This window comes from Castor canadensis, chromosome 10 (assembly GCF_047511655.1).
Source record: "Castor canadensis chromosome 10, mCasCan1.hap1v2, whole genome shotgun sequence".
Taxonomy (NCBI): Eukaryota; Metazoa; Chordata; class Mammalia; order Rodentia; family Castoridae; genus Castor; species Castor canadensis.
The window spans coordinates 143571030-143590919 of NC_133395.1; the positions used below are offsets into that span (position 1 = coordinate 143571030).

Here is a 19890-nt window from a genome sequence, read left to right on the forward strand (position 1 = left end):
TATGTGGCTCTAGAAAGTCTGGTGTGTACTAATGTGCTTTACCCATGTACTAAAATGCTTATATATGAAAGACAGTTCTTATTATCCACCCCTTCCATCCGGTATTGTAAAACAGAAGTTATAATGGATATGTGTTTAGAACTATGTTAGGAACAATAGTGACGGAGACATACAAGATGTTACACCTTTTGTTTTTCAAGAAAAATGGCATTTTTGTTATTTTGCCACATCAGTAAACCGGCACTTTGCTCCAGAATTTCAAAGAAGGAAAACTTTTATAAAGAAAATTTAATTTGCTTTGGGACATATACCACTGGGATCTGAAAAGCTATGAAATATGTTTATACTTTATATAAACATATGTATGTTTATATGTATAAATATTGTATATTTGGGCAAAATACAAACAGTTTTGATGGGCTGCTTGCTCGGTTTACTGATTAATGCCCCCATATATAATTGAAACATTATTTTTTACCTTCTGTGTAATGTGTAATGTTCCTAGGTACCAGAGTAATTTTTTGGTTTTATTCTGGATGGTTAAGAAATTAAAAATTCTAATGTTCTACAGCTCAGTAGTGTGACCACAGTTCACAACAATTTATTATTCTTTTACAAAGAACTAGAAGTGAGGAGTTTTGAAGGTTCCTGACAAAAGAAATGATAAATGCTTAAGGAGTTGGAAATGTGAGTTTTACCTTGATTTGATCTTTATACACTGATCATCTACATGTATTGAATTATAATGCTGTACTACATAAGTGTGTGCAATTATAATATGTCAACTTGAAAAAACAAAACAAAACATGGACTGGGGAATCAGCTTAGTGGTGGAATGCATGCTTGGCTCTGGGTTCAACTACAAAAAATTCCAACAACATAAAAATCTAGAAAGAACAAAGATTAAATCTTTATACCTGGATTCCCTTGTATGTTTACATTATGTTTCACTGTTGTTTTGATTAAATAATAGAATATTGTTTCTCACTCATGATCCCATCCTAACCCAAGGGTCCAAATCTCCTTTGTTAACAGCATCTCACCATGTAGCCCAGGCTGGTCTGAACTCAGGATCCTCCTCGCCTCTGTTTTCATCGTGCTGGCATTAAAGACTGGCACCACTATGCCCAGATCTTTTGTTACCGCTTCCAGTCCTAACTATAGGAATAAACAAACTGAAAACCTTCCTGGATAACCCAAAACTCTGAGCTCTGAGATTTCTCAGTGTGTTCTTGGATGATTACAAAATAATATGAGTTGGAAATAATCAGGTTTGTTTGGTGTGTTCCTTTTATGTTGGAGCCAGGCTGGCCTAGAACTCAAGATGTTCCTGCTTCAGTTTCCTGAGTGGTACAATCACAGGTATTCACCACCACATCCAGCCTGTGTTTCAGATTTTTTTAACCAGATCCATTTGTCCCCCTGGGATAAGTTTGCACAAAAAAATGTTAACAGGGTTGGAGGCAGAGCTCAAGTGGTAGAGTGCCTGCCTAGCAAGCAAGAGGCCCTGAGTTCAAACCCTAGAAACACACCGACACCCACATACAAGGTTACAGTAACAGAACTCATACACGTAACTTTACTGGATGGCCCTGGAAGTTTGTCAGCACCTTCACAATTAATAGCATATTTTTTACTGATGGGTAAAGTATTTTGAATTCTTACAAAATTTTACTCTAGCCCATTCTGATATTATTGGCTTCTGTAATAAATTAATCACAACTATATTGCCACCTGTAATTTTTGTTTTAGTCTGTCAAAGGCTCTGCCAAGGGCTAGCATTTAGATCCTCAATAAAGAAGAGTCCAACAATTCCATGGAAAGGGCTGTACAAGGTTCTCTAAGCGCTTGGGCACATGCCTTTGAGCCGATACTGCTTAGGTAGCTTTCAGTCTGTACCAGCACCCTGGGTCAGGATTTCCAGGATGCTTTTAGTCCAGAGCAGAAGTTTCATAAAAGCGGACTGTTGATCCACATTCCAGATGAACAAGAATTAAACTACACAGGATTGAATGAAGTGATGAAGGAAATTTGATTGTGGTTTCTTTTTCTTTTTTTGTGTGGTACTGGGCTTGAACTCAGGTCCTACACCTTGAGCTATTCCACCAGCCCTTTTTCATGTTGGGTATTTTTGAGATAGGATCTCGTGAACTATTTACCTGGGCTATTTTGAACCACAATCCTCTTGACCTCTGCCTCCTGAGTAGCTAAGATTACAAGTGTGAGCCAGCAGCACCCAGCTGATTGTGGTTTTAATGTTGTATTTTGGTGGCTATACGAAGAAGCCCATTCACTTTCTTAAACTATCTCTAGAATCTAATTCTTCCATGTACGGACATGTAATAAATTTTGTGTTTCCCTCCCCCTGCCTCACACACACACACAGACTTCTTATTCACTTCTTAGTAGAGTCTATTCTTGTGATCTGAATAAAATACTAAGCACAAAAGAAAAAATATTAAGTACTATCTGATTTTCACTGTATCCTCAGCATTCAGAAACATACTGAATTTTCCTGAACTTTTTTATGGTAATAGTTATTTGCAAAGGATCAATACCAATGTTATCTCCTCTTACTAGGACATAACTGGAAATATGTCACATTTGAGAATTACTCTCGGTGAACTAAATATGAGACAACACTTTAAAAAACAATGGTTGACTTTAGAGAAACACTAGTTTTTTTGTTGTTGTTGGCACTGGGGTTTGAACTCAGGGCTTTGAGCTTGCAAAGCAGCAGGTGCTTTACTGCTTGAACCACACCTCTAGTCCAATGGTTGACTTTATATATGGAGCCAATGCCTATCACAAAAATCCTCCCTGGAAAACTGAAGGTCACTTTCTGGTAAGCCTCAGCAACTATCATGAACTTGAAGGTAAGACTGATTCACCCAAATTTATAGGCATTGCAGGTGAAATCTGATGAGAACTTCTCAGGTGTAGTTTCCTAATCTTCGGATAATAACAGGGGTGTTTAAAACTAAAATCTAACTTTTTTGGAGGGGACAGTACTGGAGGGTTGAACTCAGAGCCTACGCTTGCTAGGCAGGTGTCCTACCACTTGAGCCACTCAAGAAGTCCACAATCTAAGATTCTTTATAACAACTTCCATATAGACATTAACTTTGTTTCTTCAGGAGTTGCTGAAAGCTGTATGGCACAAGGAAAATTCAAGGATGTGCGTATGATTTATTAGCATTCTTGATGCAGCTATGTAAATAATCAAGACCAACTATTTTATGATCAAGAATAATCTTTGGAAATTATTAATGAGCACAAGAAGAGTAGGAGACTGTCAGCAAAATTCATTAAGGACTCTAGTGGTAGAAGAGTGAAGTGTTGTCTACTGGACTCTGGGGTTATCTGATTCTATAGTGGTCTACATTTTTGTCTTTGGCTAGGTTATTTTGCAACTCTGTAGAGATAGAACTTTTTTGTAATGTAAGTGAATTCTCTCTAGGACATAATATAAACTTCCTTGAGTCCAATTATAATTTGGAACGATTTTACATCTTATTGGTTCCACCATTAATTAGTGAGCTAAGCATGCTCAATTTGTATGTCATAATTTCACCTTTAAAAATAACCTAACACCAGAATCATTACTGTTTATTTCTTAAAGCATTGTTTAGCTAGCATTAGAATGCTATGCAATAGCCCACTGCCTACTTTTGTAAGGGTATTACAAAAGAGCTAAAAACAAACAAACAAACAAAAAAAACCCTTAAAAAAATTTAAAAAACCCTCAGAGCCTTCCACTTGCTAGGCAGGTACTCTACCACTTGGGCCACATCCTCAAGCCTTTGTGCTTTAGGTGTTTTTTGAATAGGGTCTCATTTATGCCCAGGCCAGCCTAAGATTGAAATCTCCTAATTTATACCTCTCACAGAGCTGGGATGACAGCCACCACACTCAGTTTTTATTGGTTGAGATGGAGTCTTTAGAGAACTTTTTGCTGAGACTGGCCTTTAACTGTGATACTCAGATGTGAGCCACCAGTGTCCAGCTACAATTTTTATATTTTGAAGACCAGTATCCAGTTACAATTTTTGCGTTTTTAAGAAGTTGTAAAGAATAAAAACACTAAGAAGAATATGTGATAGAGAGCATAAACAGGCCTCAAGTCTTAAATATACTTTATTATGCAGCCCTTTACAAGAAAAGTTGTTTGGCCATTCTTGCTTTAGGCAACGGCTCTACCATTGAAGCCATGCTTCCAGACTTACCAATCCTTGCTTTAAATCAAAGTTATAGCAACTCAGCTGACATAGAGGAATGACCAATACAGAAGAGAATGAGGATTAAACCAATATTTAATTTCAAGTTACGATCACACTTGGAGTCCTGGGGGGTGGGGTTCAAAACCCTTTTAAAAACTGTTCCTTTGATAAAAGCGAGAGCACACAAGGAAGGGGTGAGGATAGGTAAGACACCTAAAAAATTAGCTAGCATTTGTTGCTCTTAACACAGAGAAACTAAAGCAGATACCTTAAAAGCAACTGAGGCCAATAGGAAAAGGGGACCAGGAACTAGAGAAAAGAGTAGATCAAAAAGAATTAACCTAGAAGGTAACACACACGCACAGGAAATTAATGTGAGTCAACTCCCTGTTTGGCTATCTTTATCTCAACCAGCAAAAACACTTGTTCCTTCCTATTATTGCTTATATTCTCTCTTCAACAAAATTAGAAATAAGGGCAAAATAGTTTCTGCTGGGTATTGAGGGGGGGGAGAGGGAGGGGGGGGAGTGGGTGTTAAGGGAGGGGGTGGGGGCAGGGGGGAGAAATGACCCAAGCCTTGTATGCACATATGAATAATAAAACAATAAAAAAAAAAATATTCCTTTAACAAAACCTGTTCATTACTGGTTTTTTTCACGGAGTATTTTTCAGACTTCTCATCACTGACTTAAATTTACTGAATATGTCCTTGTGCAGAAATAAAGACTGAAAGCGCATTTCATTAGATCCTAATTTATGGAACAAATTTGCACAATGCTAAAGAAATAGAATATAATCTGGGCGATAACAGATAAAAAAAAATAACCTACCAAGATCAGAATGATCTGATAATAATCTGGGTTTTTTTCTCTCAGCAGCACAAAACTACTCATTTTTTTTGTTTGTTGCCCAGCTCGCCCCACCCCAAAGGAACCTAGGACCTTGTGCATGGTAGGCAAGTGCTCTACCACTGAGCCACACACCCCCAGCTTCAGTAGTAATTTTTATTGTGTTTAGCACTGTTGAGTGTTGAGGATGTTGAAAATTACATATGGAAATAGTTTTGTCCTTCTAAAATTCCACTCTAAAAGATGTCTTTTAGAAATCTATTGTATATTTCAAAAGCAGCTTGCTTTATTCATTCATGATCCACATAAACCCCCCCATTATTGGAAGCAATAATTATTTTCTAAATAAAAGCCAAGGCTAGTTCCAGAGGCTTTCCTGGAACCAGGTATTACTAAAACCTATCTCAGCTATCAGACCTCATGAATACTACACTTTATATTTCGGATAAAATGCCTAATGTTCTCCTTCCTTCTTCTTTCACTCTTTTACTGTATTTTATTCATGAAGAATCTACTAGAGAAATCTGTGCAAACCTTTTCCTGCCTTTCTTGATGTTGATGTGTGATGACTATGTTAAGTCTTTCCCAAAGTGGCAAAAAATGGGAAAAGAAAAGCTGGGCCAAGGAAAATCAATTACTATCTGTAGTCATAGATGGCAGAGAACAGATCTGTGCTGAAGGGTGGCTGTGAACCCTCTAGAAGTCTCTTCCTCTGCCCTCCTCCACCTAACAACCAGTCAGTTACAAAGTCCTGAATTTCATTAAACTCCTACTGGGATACAGTAAGAGGTAGAGTTTTGTTTGACTTCAGCAGCTCTCTTATATAAAAAATAACTCTTTTATCAGTCAGTAGGTGGGGAAGCAGAAAAATGACGAAGAAAGGTATTGAAAAGGGTTTTAAAATCTTTGAGATTTACTCGGAACATCTAAATCAGGAAAATACTCTCTTTTATGGCTTAGAACCAATTAGTTCAGAAAGAAGGGCACCAGAAGCTTTTTCCCAGTGGCAGAGTTAGGAGGTTTCAGGAAAAAATACTGGCACTGACCTTCAGGTACTAGCTTAAAAACTAGTTACCTGAAGAAATACAACAAGCAGTCAAGATTGCTTATTTAGGGTCTGCCCACCTCAAAAGAACCACATGCCACAATGTCATCCACCGTTATCTTAGTCCATTTCCTGTTTTTAATAACAAAATACCAGAGACTGGATAATTTATAAGGAATTCAGGCTTATTTAGCTCACAGCTCTGGAGACTGAGAAGTCTAGGAGCCTGGCCTGGCGTTGCTCAGTCTCTGGTGAAGGTCTTCTTGCTGCATCACAGCATGGTGGAGGGCTGTAGTGAGACAGTAAGCACGGTAGCTCAGTTCTGTTTTCGTAAACTTACTGATGCCATCACGGAGGCACCATCCTCACGCCCATATCTAATCCTAACTATTTCCTGAAGATTCCATATCCAACTCCCATTAACGTATGATTTTGGGGTAAAGTTTCCTTCACAATGCAAACCACTGCAACCACCTAATGGACTCAGTGGTACTGCGGGAACTGTTTGACAGTGAGAAGGCACCATGAAGCCCTGATGGCAATACCACCCCTCACTCAAGGATGCCCTACGTGACTCCTAAGATTTCATCAGAGCGACTGTAGTCATATGCAAAGTTACTTCGTAAAATAAGAGTATAACATTTTTTATGTCATGGGACAAAATGATGGGGGTCAATTGTTTTCAGGATTTTTTAAAAAAATTTTTAATTTTTTTATTATTCATATGTGCATACAATGCTTGGGTCGTTTCTTGTTTTCAGGATTTGTAAAGGTTCAATGGAAAAGCGTACATTTACCCTTAATAGAATTGTACAGGCAGATTAAAATGACAAATAATTTAATCTGGAATTGTAACTAGTCTAAGTGGTATCACTGTACCAGTGTTCTTCAGAAATGCTGACTAGCTGTCAGTCCACAGCTGGGCATGGTGGTGCACACCTGAAAATCCAACTTTACTAGATAAACCCGGATAAAGTCTTCCTTCTTTGTTTTAGCAAGTATCACAAAACTGATGTAAGTTGTATAAGGTATAAAAAACAAATTTTCAGAAAACATGAAAATCACTGAAATAAAGAAAATTGGCATTTGCTGGGCTATTTCAAGTTCATGTGAGAACTAATCTGTTCTCTGAACTCTCACAAGTCATAGACGCCTTGGAAATACACACACATTTGCATGCACACCCACGCACCCATGTACACGCCCAGTGGCACACACAGCTATTACCTGTTTAACAACTTGGCTTCATTACTGTTACTTTGTTTGCCACTAAACTGCTTAGTGTCCCTGTGCTTTCAAACACATTTTTAAGGATAGCCATCTGAATCAAAAATAGATACAACCAAGAATTGATACAATATATGTTAATAGCTATGCATGGAAAAGAAACTTTTTCCCAATGTCTTACACTTCATAATATAAAAGCAACACAGTGGTCAGTTTATCAATCCTTCTCCTTTTCTCTTGAGGTACCATCACAGGACAGTATTGTCAATATTTAAGGTAAAAAAAATATGTTTACCTTAAATGAAAAGAGAATGTTGTTTCCTACTTGGAAACAACTAGGCTAAAGCCAAGGCAACTAACTTTTCTGAATTCCAAACTCATAGAAGTCTTATACTAACGAGATGGGCTGAATGAGAATCTGAACTGACCCGAAAAATAGGAAAAGTTCAGGTTCTGCTGGAGCTAAGTAACAACTTAATTCTGAGGGCTTGACTGAACTGATCAACATATATTAAGTAAGTGAAAAGGAGGAAGATGAGGAGACAACATGAAACCTTCTACTGGGTCAGTAAATATACTCTAATAAACATTAATCTTCTGAATGTTCTCTAAATTAGGTATTAGTGTTATCTTTGCTACACAAAGGGCATCAAGGCACTAGGGGCAATATCACTACCTATCCCTGATGTCTGTGCAGCTGGAGTGTCACTCTAGTGAGGAAGGAAAAGGAGGAGAAGGAAGAACAGAAGGAGATGGTCCCAACCAGGGTTACTCTAGTCATTTTTGGCCATTATGGCATCCTTGGGTTCTAGCACTCCACTCCTTAAGTTTTTGTGACAATCAAGTCTTTCATTTTGTTTTTGAGACAAGGTTTTTGCTATGTAGCACAGGTTGGCCTTTAACACATGATCCTCCTGCCTCAGCCTCCCGAATTCTGAGATTACAGACATGCACCATTCAGCCCAGATACAACCAAATCTTTATAACAACAATGTTCCGTCACATTTCCAAAAGGTGGGAGTTGGGGGAAGCTCATAAAAACCTGGACAACTGAAATGATGGCTGAAATTTATAATTTCAGGGTTTTCACAAAACATGATTCATTCTTTAAATACCTGTAACCCTTCAATCTTGATTTTACTTTTCAGAAATCAGTAACAGATGTCATGTTCACTGGTCTGACTTCCTAAAGGCTCAAGCTATTTGAAATACTTTTTTAAAGAATCTAAAAATATAGCAATAATATGATTCATTGCAAAGCAGGAGAGAGGAAACCCCACTGTGAGGTTTCTGTATACCAGGGAGCACACAGACTCCTACAAGCACTTGAATGGGTCAATCAGCCAAGAGAACACTAAGCTCTTAAAAAGAAAGTCAAGAAGTATGGCACAGGTCAAAGTCAATTTGTCAACAACTACTGAAACTATTTTCAATATAAGGCTCCCTAAGAGCTACATAAGACCAAGTCATGTATAACTCTTAAAAAACCAATAGTGATAATAATGGTGATAATTGGGCCAGGCATGGCAGTATAAACCTGTAATCTCAGTTACTCCAGAGGTAGAGATAGGAGGATTATAGTCTGAGGCCAACCTGGGCAAAAGCATGAGACCCTGTTTAAAAAAATGAACTGAAAGGTGAGGGTCAGCTGGGCTATGGTGGTCAAGCTTGTAAATCCTAACTACTCAGGAGGCAGAAATCAAGAGAATCACAGTTAGAAGCCAGCTGAGACAAACAGTTCGTGTGTGTGTGTGTGGAGTGGCTCATAGTGTAGGCACTGAGTTCAAATCCCACTACTGCAATAAATAAATAGTCCAAGGGTATGGCTCAAGCAGCAGAGCAATTATCTAGTAAGTACAAGACCTTACATTAAATCCTCAGTACAGGAGCAACAACAAAAACAAAAACAAAGTAGGGGGGTTAGAAATAGAAGGACTAGGAAGGGAAAATAGGGTGGCAAAACCAGATTTAAATCTTGGTGATGGAACTCCATGACATTTGATAGCAAATTCACTTGACAGCCAGTTCATTTGTGGTTCTTCAGTGCCTAGTGCAAGAAGAAAACATAAATCTAATCACCTCAAACACATGCTTATATTATTTAAGTCTACAGCTAACTGTGGCTGGTTTTTGAATTGGAATCTTCAACTTTTTTTTTTATTCAGTGTTTCAAAGTTTCCAGTGATTGCTAGGCAGTGTTTGTGCATTTATTAAATTAATTAAAATCTTCTAAGAATCTGAATTAGGTTTCGAGATTTCTGCAACCACATAAAAAGTGAGGCTACAAAAGGAAAAAAAATTATAAATTACAAATCTCAAATTAAGAGTTATAGGGACCTCAAAAGACAGTCTATTCCATGATTAAGTGAAATTAGAAATGTCCAAGAGGGAAAAATCATTCAATATTAAAATTAGGAAAAAATTTCTCATATCAGACTTAGAAGCAGTAAGAGAGGAAGACCTCTGTTTTTAATCATTATTTATAAGGTCAATATGGAATTGTTTCTAGTTCATTCCTGACTTTGGTAGCCACCTAAGAAATAGAACAATTTCTATCTTCCTACTAATGTATTACAAAAATTATTTTACCACCTTATAATTTGATTAAAGGTTAAATTTGCAAAGTAGTTTAAAGATCAAGACAACTGCTAAAACTTTATAGCATATTATAGAATTGATAGATCACTAATTTATAGGGTTGGAAAAGAAAAGTCCTAATTACAATTCCTAAAGATGTACTTTTCTCTTGTCTATCAAGGCAAAAACTTTAATAAGACAAATTTGGGGACTGGAGGTGCGGCTCAAGTGGTAGAGCATGTACCTGGTAAACTCAAGGCCCTGAGTTCAAATCCCAGTATCAAAAAAGAGAAAAAAAAACCCAAGCAATTATGTTCATGATCAACTGGTAAATGTTTTCCAGTGTCTCTTTAACATCTCTCTCTGATTTAGACTAAGGCTCAGAGACTTGTGAGAGAACCTAGCCACAGCTTTTAATGGAATTCCACGGTTTGTTTTCTCCTTGTGTTAAGGACATGTTAAGTACAGCTGTCCTTTTCCATATAAATGTGGTACAGCTGAATCACATAAGGTAATGACATCTGCTTTTCTTTAAGAATGATACTGGATTCCAATTTTGTTGCTAAAAAATTTAATTATTCTTTTCAACTGCTTGATAGCTTCAACTCCAATGAAGCATGCTAGTATCTTCTGCAAGGAATTAACGAAGAGGTTAAAACAGAGAATATGAAGCAAACCCTCAGAAATATTGTTACCTAGAAGCTGACATTTATATAAATTTTTTTTCATTAATGTATTCATTCATTTGTTCATTCACACTCAGTTATGAATAATCAGAAATTCTTTTCCTCCAAAGCTATGAGAGACTGTTAATGCACTGTTCAAGTCCAGACACCCTATGTCTTCAGAGTACTTCTGACCTACCAGTACAGTAGTCCTATCAAAAAAGGAAATTAGTTGAGTTTGAGGTAATTTAAATCTAGTAATTAGAGTTTTCTTTATAGAATACTTGTTTATGTACTTCTAACCTTTGGTTCCAAAGCATTAATAAGAGCACCCAGACAATATCTTTGTTTACTTACTTTTAACATTTATTTAAACATTGAACTTGAGCATTAGTTTTATTTTAATACAGTGTTTTACAAACTTCAGATCACTATGGGTTAAGTAACATTTGATTTTCTTTTGTCAGTCCATGAATTTGAGGTTTGAGTTTTCTTGATGCTACAGGATGACAACTTATTTTACATCATGAATTCATAGTCATGTAAAATAAAAATAACTACAGATGAACATTCTGCTTACATACCACTTGATTTTTTTCCTATTGCCTTTGTAAACGTCTCATAAGTGTCAATTAATGTGTACTGAGTTCTATTTGTAATTTTATAACCTCAAAAGACTGATACTCTCAAGTGGAAGAACCAAGTAGTGTAACAATAATGCACAATAAGGATAGGGCAGGCCAGAATTGAAGACAACAGAGTTAAAGCTTTCTTTCATACTGACCAAAATTCCCAGTGCATATGAAAAGGGAAAAAATTGCTAAGTACTAAAAAGATCTACTTTTAGCTTCAAGGTCTATGCTTTTGAACTACCTTGTGAGGTTTACAAGGCAGCTATTACTCCATCTTAAATTCATGTGAAGTTGAAATTCTTTAAAGACTTGGTTAGACATTCTAAATCTAAGTCCACTGTTTTGAAAACTATACCACATCATAGCCAATCATAAGTAGTCAGTCAACAACAACAAACTCTTAGGCTAGTTATCCTAAATGTAAAACACAGAACTCTACTTGAAGGTGATGGCCTTCACAGAGGCACCAACTATAGTATGTATTAGCAATTACACATGAAGCAGAAGATAGTCAATCAAATGAGCAGCTGTCTGTAAAGAGAGTAGGACTGGAGTATTTTTTTTTTCTTTTTTTTAAAGGTACTGGGGTTTGAACTCAGGATCTTTTGCTTGCTAGGCAGGCACTCAAACCATTGAGCCATACCTCCAGCCCCAGGACTGGAGTATTTGTAAGCTAAGTCCTTCTCACGTTAAAATTCCAAGAAATCTGTATTCTCAGTCATGCTTTTTTTTTTCCCGGTACTTGTATTTGAATTCAGGGCCTCACACTCACTAGGTGCTCTTACCACTTGAGCCACTCTGCCAGCCCTTTTTTGTGATGCTGTTATTTTGTTTTGAGATAGGGTCTGCCCAACTATTTGCCCAGGACTGAATATGAACCAAGATTCTCCTGATCTCTGCCTCCTGAGTATTGTGGATTACAGGCATAAGCCAGTGGTGCTTGGCTCATGTTTCATTTTATATATACACTTAGTTCCATGTATGCACACAGAAGTACCCCAGAATCATATGCTACTTAATGAGCATTCAGCTGTTTGTAAGAAGTTAATCAATTTTGAAAAAAAAATCTACATGAACTTCATTTAAAATTACAAATATATCATATGGTAACAACCATTTCAATGTACATTTTTACCAATCTCAAATTATAATTCATTAATTGGTAGAACCAGAGATTAAGCTTGTGTAATAAATTAAGATATACTCCTCTCACTTAAAGCAGACTTTGTTTCTGCAAAACTATGTGCACATTAAGGATTTATAAGTGCAATACTATTTATTCCACTGCACTTAAAATGGTTAAAGAAGCCAAGGTTTAATGTTTCTGAAAGCAAATAATCACCCTAATCAGTTATAAGATTTTTCTTTAAATCCAGATTCCTATATATTAGTTGTTCTAGTTTAAGTCATTAACCTTCTATAAATAATTTGTAATTTAAAAATAATCAGATAAGAAATTACTTTTTAACTTTGTATGCAGTTTGTAACCCAAATATCTGTCTTACTTTTGAGAGCCATAGGAAAATGCATTATCTTATTTTTAAAAAGAAATGTATACATGTTTGTTCATGTACACACATGTGCATGATATTTATCTAAACCCTAAAATCCAGACATCTTGAGGGGTTATCTAGTGAAAGAGCTTTATTTCAAAATAAGAAATAAAAGCTCTGAGCCAGGCACAGTGGCTCATGCTTATAATCCTAGCTACTCTGGAGGGACAGAGGAAGACAGGGAGAGAGAGGGACGGAGGGAGGGAGGGAGGGAAGAAGAGAGGCAGAGACGGAGAGACAGAGAGCGCAGCTCTGGCTGGCACAGCTGTCACCAGAAGCCAGGCCTCTCAAGTATTACTCTTCATTTTAGAGATGCCTGAGGCCCTGGTGAGAATGCAATCTAGAGCCCTTGCTTTCAAGGGTAAAACGTTCACTCTGAACCACTACAGCATGGTCAGCGACAACAGGTAAAGGTTCGTCCTTACTCTAATCATGCTCTCATGCGTAAGTGTAATTCTTTAGATTTAGTCATTGCAAGTATCAAAAGCTGTCATCACCTGAAAGTCCGTTTTTGTTAGTGCTGGGGATTGAACTCAGAACTTCCTGCGTACTAGGCAAGGGCTCCTAAGCTATATCCCTCCAGCCAGAATCGTAAGCTGCATGTTCGTTTTGTTCACTGATAAATTTCAAGCCTACCTAAACCCTAAACCTTGGTACCTAGCAGATTCTCAGTAACTGTTTGTTGAATCAACAAATGATTGGTTTAGATCTAGCATTGTTCTTATGGATTTAACCTTTATGCAGCACTAAGAGACCCTTGTAGTGATGAGATTTAGGTTAAGCCGTAGTTTGAAGGTTTAGAGGTCACCAATTAATATAGTGATAGCCCAATGTAGATACAAATTATTTAGAAAGATTGGCATCTATACGTGACCAAGTATCATACAAGTATGTTCTAAAGTGCCACTGTAAGTTTTGAGCATTTGTATAGCATACTCAGATAATATTGTCAAGGAATTATCTGTAGCATCTGCGTTACATACAGACTTTAACATGAGCACACAAATGTGTGGCACTGCAGGATTTACTGAGAAAGGAAGAGGGGAATTACTCATCTTTGTAGCTAGTCAATTTCTGGAAATATTACTCATACATATTAAGATACAGACTAATTCAACAAATACAGTTCTATAGCTTCCCAATTTCCAAAGTTTTTTGTCTGTTTCCTAGAGTTAGCTACATTTTCCCCTCTGAAGTCCAAAATGTTCATTCTGACAATTTTTTTTCTTCTTTTTTTGGTGGTACTGGGAGTTGAACTGAGGGCCTCATGCTTGCTAGGCAGACACTCTACCACTTAAGCCACTACACCCGAAGTGTTCATTCTGCAGTTTTGAAAGAACTCTTCACAAAGCATGTTGCAATCATGCACAGTCATGTATGGAATCCCAACCTACAGCCATTGGACATATCTAGATAGTCATATTAAGAATTTCAGCTGCTGGAGGCAAGTACCTCACTTCTGAGCATTTTTATAACTGCTTCAATGAGAGTACTTTAGTTTACTACAATGGATCATTAGTTTGAATATGTAGGAGAAAGAGAAACAAGGAAAACAGTTTAATATAGAACCATTTACTCAGGTACTGTGAAGTTTCAGAAATCTCTATACTCTTTATTTGGGCAGTGCTGGGGACTAAACCCAAGGCCTCATACATGCTAGGCAAGCAGTCTATTACTGAGCTACATACCCAGCTCTAGAAAGCACTCTACTCTTCAGTTAATTACTAGATAAAACTAAAAGCAGCTAAGAGCATTCAAGTTTTATTTTCCCTTACCCACTGATTGTCACTGACAGAGAAAAAAAGGAGTTCCCTTCTGTTGGTCTCTGCTCCCTACCTTTTTATTAGGACTCTCGTCTGAATTCTTTCCTTCTGATCACCCCATTTACTTTGGGCTAGCATTCTTACTAAAATGTAGATAAATAAACCGACCTTTTATAACCTCAGAGCGAACACAAGATGTGCCAGGGTTTTTGAATCCAAGATTCAGAACAAACAGAAAAAGAGGGCACACACTACAGACAAAAGTCTGTTAACAAGTTGGCATTCAAATTATCAACCAGAAGGCATAAGAGAATAATTCAGCATCAAACATCAGAGTGAAAAATCTGTTTGGACCTTAAATCCAACTGCACAGCAGCAAACAATACCAATGTACATGAATTTGAGAATCAGGAAAAACTGTCAGATAAATGCTTTGCTTTAATGTTTAAGAATCATGGTAAAATGAAGCTATGGGTGACGTTTTCTATTCGAGACTAAGGATTAAATGTGAGAATGGTGGTTATACTGCATAAATCTGGATTGTCTTTCTACCTAGGTGTATCTCAGGGACCTGTTCTACTGATCTGAAGACAAGTTTTACAGTAAGGTGTGTTTATATTGCTTTATAGTTCATAAAGCATTCAAATACTTTGAAAACAAGTAGCTTAGTGATAAGAACCTTTTTTGTAAAAAAAAAAAAAAAAGAAAAAAATGTGAGAAATATTTCAAATTGGCCTTACCCCAAATTCCTTTTTGTTTTGCATGCCTGGCATCTTCAAATTTAACCCAAGCTTTTCCCATACTGCCAAAAGCAATCAAAATTCTTTTTTTACTGAGGGAAATACTTGTTTTCTTCTAAACTATTTTGTCTGAGAAAATGAGAATGACATTTATTCTGCCCTGAAGCAGCCCAACTACATGGGAGAGTCAGGACACTCCAGGACGATCTGAGCATGCCCATACAGCACAGAGCAACCCCCTGTATTCTGCCCAAATAGCTATGGGTAAAATGAACAACTAGGAAACATTTAACACATTATTCTCTTATTATTTAAACCTCACAGTCTTAAAATAGCACACGCCCCTGGCTAAGATCTACTGCTGAAAAGGTGCTAAGTTTCAGCGGCTCAGTTCATTTCCTGAATCTGCCAATTCAACCAGCCCCCACTTAAAGCTATAGAACTATAGGAATGAGGAAGAGATTTAAAAAAAACACAGATACACACACATATACAACATACGGTTTCCGAGGAGAGTGAGGGTTCCATGCTTGTGAGGGAGGAGGAGGAGGAGGAGGACTATGCTGAATAACCCTCGGGTTTCTCCCAGATTTGAACATGCTGTACTGTAGCATGAGGTCAGCAGAGACTGACTCCAGCCCTGTGAGGCTGAATTCTATCCTGACAAAGCAGTATCTCTGTAATATGAAGCAAGAGGATCCAGGGCATGTTGGCAGCTGTACAGAATGGCTGTTCTAGAAAGTAATGGCAATTCAAAACAAGAGATCTATGCTGTCACATGAGATATTCTTTAGCCCAGTTAAGCAATAAGCACCAAAAATACTTTTAATCCCAAGCACAGGCAGCTCAAAAATATTAAAAGGTAAGAAAACTTTTCTCTTTAAACCTATTTTATATGTGGAGGAAATGAAAGTGGGAAATTTGAAGAACCATTGGTTAATTGGTGTCACAAATATATATTGTGATCTGAGAGGAGGTGGATAGGTACAGTCTTCTGCTCCTTGATCCCGTGACCTAACTGAGAAGCCCCAAACCTCTGTCACTTTACTATTAAGCAGGGAGAATACTGTGAAAATACATTTTTGGTAATGGATGTACACCAGAACTGAAGAAATGCTAGATAACAGATAACTTCATTTTTTTTCACATGTGCCCAAAAGGCAAACCTTATGTACATCATTTCTTTTTAGTTCACCAGTAATGTTCATAAGTGTGACCTTAGAAATACTTATCCCAAATGAGAGCAACAATAAAAAAGTTCTGAGGCAGGAAAGTAAGCCACTATATAGGATTTCCATCAGGAGAAAACAGAGCAAAACAGACATTTTGGGTTCCTTTTACAATATAAAAGTTCTTTCCTGGCTGGGCACCAGTGGTTCACATCTGTAATCCTAGCTACTTGGGAGGGTGAGATCTGGAGGATCAAGGTGTAAGGCCAGCCTGGGCAGTTTGAAAGACCCCCATCTCCAAAATAACCAGACCAAAATGGACTAGAAGCGTGGCTCAAGTGGTAGAGTACCTGTTAAACAAGGGCAAAGCCCTAAGTTCAAACCCCAGTCCTACCAAAAAAGAGAAAAAGTTCTTTCCTCACTATGTAGCCCAGGCTGGCCTAAAACTCACGACCCTCCCTGCCTCAGCCGAAAACGTGCTGGGATTTAAGGTATGTGCCACAATGCCCAGCTCTAAAAGCTTTTTCACAAATAAAATTTAGCCAGAAACAGGAGTAAATACACAATGAAGATAAAGCAAAAACTGCCTGAAAGCAGTTCAGTATTAACATAATAGTTCAGTATTAGCACAGACTGAATGAAGTTTTAGTATTTTGAATAATTTGAAGATTTAGCCTATATTATGAGGTTTCCTTAAAAAAAAAAAAAAAAAGATTTGTAAGGCTCTCCCAAGTACCTAGGATGTCCCACAAGAATCTTGATGATCAGGTCTCTGTCTACTTTCCCCATTTCATCTCCCCTGTATGAACACTGTGTTCCAGTCACTGCATTACCTGTTACTGCCATTTAAAAGGCAGAGAAGTGGAATAATACAGAGGTTAGGTAACTTGCTTAGGGTCAACTGGTTAAGTGGCAGGGCTGAGCTTTAAAGCCACATAGTAAAGTTCTGACTCTGTCTTAGACCTAATTGATGGAGCCTCTCTGATGAGACAGTATCTGGCCAGAGACCTGAATGATGAAGAAGCAAACCATATGGGTATCTATGAGAAGGACATTCCAGGGAGCCATATCCAGTGCAAGGGCTCTGAGACAGGAATGAGTTTGGTTTAGTGATCAAGGGAGGGAATGACAGAAAATAATGATAGAGAAGTTTTGTAGAGGAAAGCAGGAGGATCAGACACTACAGGGCGATGGAGCCTACTGTGAGGAAGTCACTGGAAATTCTGAGCAGAGCAGGCATGATTTAGGATTTTGCAGGATTACCTGAATAAAGAACAGACTGCAGTGGAGAGTGAGGGGCAGGCAGATGTATTAAAAACAGCGAGGATACTATTATAAGCAAGATAGCTGAAGACAAGAGCCTAGTACACGCTTGGTCTCTTAAAGGGCACAAAGAAAGAGGTCTGTTCAAACATAACTGAAGTAGGATGGGAGGGGTAAGAAAAAGAAAGGAGCTAAAAGAAAGATTTTTTACTTAGAAGATTATTTGTTTTACTTTTATAAATAGCAATTTCCTAATACCGGAACAAAAAAGGAGATAAACATAATTTGATTACTTACAGGTTTTCAATTTTTTCCCAGCCCAAGATTTCCAAATTTCTGTTTAAGTTTTTGGAATCTATGTTTATACCCAAATAACTAGTAATGCAACTTTTTATTAATTAATAATTTCCCCATTCTTTAAGAATCTTACTTCAATATAAAGACCTAATACAGAATCTTAAAGTAGTTACTGAGTAGTTTCAAATAAAGTAGCTTTGAAATAACAGGCTATGCATTTTCCCATATTGGTATACTCCTCTTAGGTCATTTTAGAGGTAAAAGAGTAATCTACTTCAAACATGAACTTTTGTCAAAGGAAATTTTAATTTCTCAGTTTTAGAAAGCACTGAGAAGAGTGCCTGGAAAGTGGTTATCATTCACTGAAAAGGAACAACCGTACTGTACTTCTGCATCCTGAACCTCTTTCTTATATACTGTGTGTGCGTGCGTGTATTTATATATATGCATTGTCTTCTTTGTTTTTATTTTTTCTCGGTACTGGGGATTGAATTCAGGGCTTTACACTTGTTAAGACAAGCACTCTTACCACTTGGGCCACATTCCCAGATAGGGTCTCCCTAACTTTTTTGCCTGGACTGGCCTCAAACTATGATCGTCCTATATCTGCCTCCTAACCTTCTGGGATTACAGATGAGTGTCACCATGCCCAACCATTTTTTTTTTTTAAACTAGTATCTTAACACAAGGCCACAGAAGTCTGTGAGGCAGTAAAACATTCCCATGGTGTATGGGTTTTAATCTATAGGCAGGAAATAAGAGCTAATGTTTGGGTTTTCTTCTGTGAAGAAAACAAGATAGAAACACAAGGGGCATGTGATAAATCTTGAAGGTGTGTATAGGCACTGTTAAGCCTGCAGACTTTAGACCAGAATTGAATAGGTACTAGTGGAGGACAGAAAGAGTTTGTCAGTCATACTTCATCTATACAGAGGGATGATTAACAAAAGAATGACATTTTATTCTCCTCAAAGTCCCAGATAAAATTCTCTAAATAGAGGAGTCCTCTAAATGGAGGAGTCCTGTATTAATTGTTCGATATACTTAAACTATGGGCCAAGTACCATTTAGTCACTCAGAGATACAAAATGAGCAAGATAACGACTCTTGTTCTCTAATGACTTCAAAGTCATTTGTGTTCTCTAGACTATAACATTTAAAAGAAACCACTGTATCAACTTTGGAGACTGATCATCTTCTCCTTTTTTTTTTTTTTTTTACCAGCACAATGCTTTTAAGATGCATCGGAGATGGTGCGCGTATCAACAGCTCATTCCTTTTTGTTGCTGAGGAGCAGTCCACTGGACAGATGCACTGCGCTTCATCCATGCTCTTGCTGAAGCACATTTGGGTGCTTCCATTTACTGTGGTGATTCAAATAGAGCTGCCATAAACATTAGTGTAAAGGATGTCTGAGATGTAAGTTTTAGTTTTTCTACGCTAAATACTTAGAAGTAGATCTGTTGGGCCACATGGTCAGTGTATGTTTAAAAATCTTCCAACTGTTTTCCAAACTAGTTTATTGTTTCCTTTTCCTACCAGCAATGTATGAAAGTTACAGTTGTTCTCTGTGTGTGTGCTGACATTCTGACCTTTCTGTCGTCTAAAAGTGTGCCCATCACCATTTTAACGGAAATGGTAATGAAGCTGCATATCTTCTCACATGCTTATCTGCTGCCTCTTTTGTAAAGATTTAAGACATCTGACCAATTAAAACTGTTGGGGTCTTCTTCTTTTTTGCTTACTGTGTTTTATTGTTGAGCTTTGACAGTTTGGAATATATTCTGAATATACGTCCTTTGTTAGATATGTAACTTGTAAATTTGTCTTCTAAGCTATAACATGCCTTCTCATTGTCATAGTACCATCTTTCATAAATATTTCTTATATG

General features: G+C 37.4%; 1 protein-coding gene across 9 annotated transcripts in view; it reads right to left on the bottom strand.

Moving 5' to 3' along the window:
* Positions 1-19890, bottom strand: part of Tmcc1 (transmembrane and coiled-coil domain family 1) — a 193165-nt gene that overhangs the window by 42171 nt on the left and 131104 nt on the right. The window contains exon 1 of one of the 9 annotated variants that reach the window (XM_074044466.1): positions 15757-16463. The exons of 7 other annotated variants lie outside the window; for them this stretch is intronic. In XM_074044466.1, the coding sequence (XP_073900567.1) occupies positions 15757-15798 (42 nt within the window). In that variant the 5' untranslated portion in view covers positions 15799-16463. Of the gene's footprint in view, positions 1-15756; positions 16464-19890 lie in introns of those variants that run through there. One more of the 9 variants, XM_020175603.2, reaches the window with a different exon arrangement.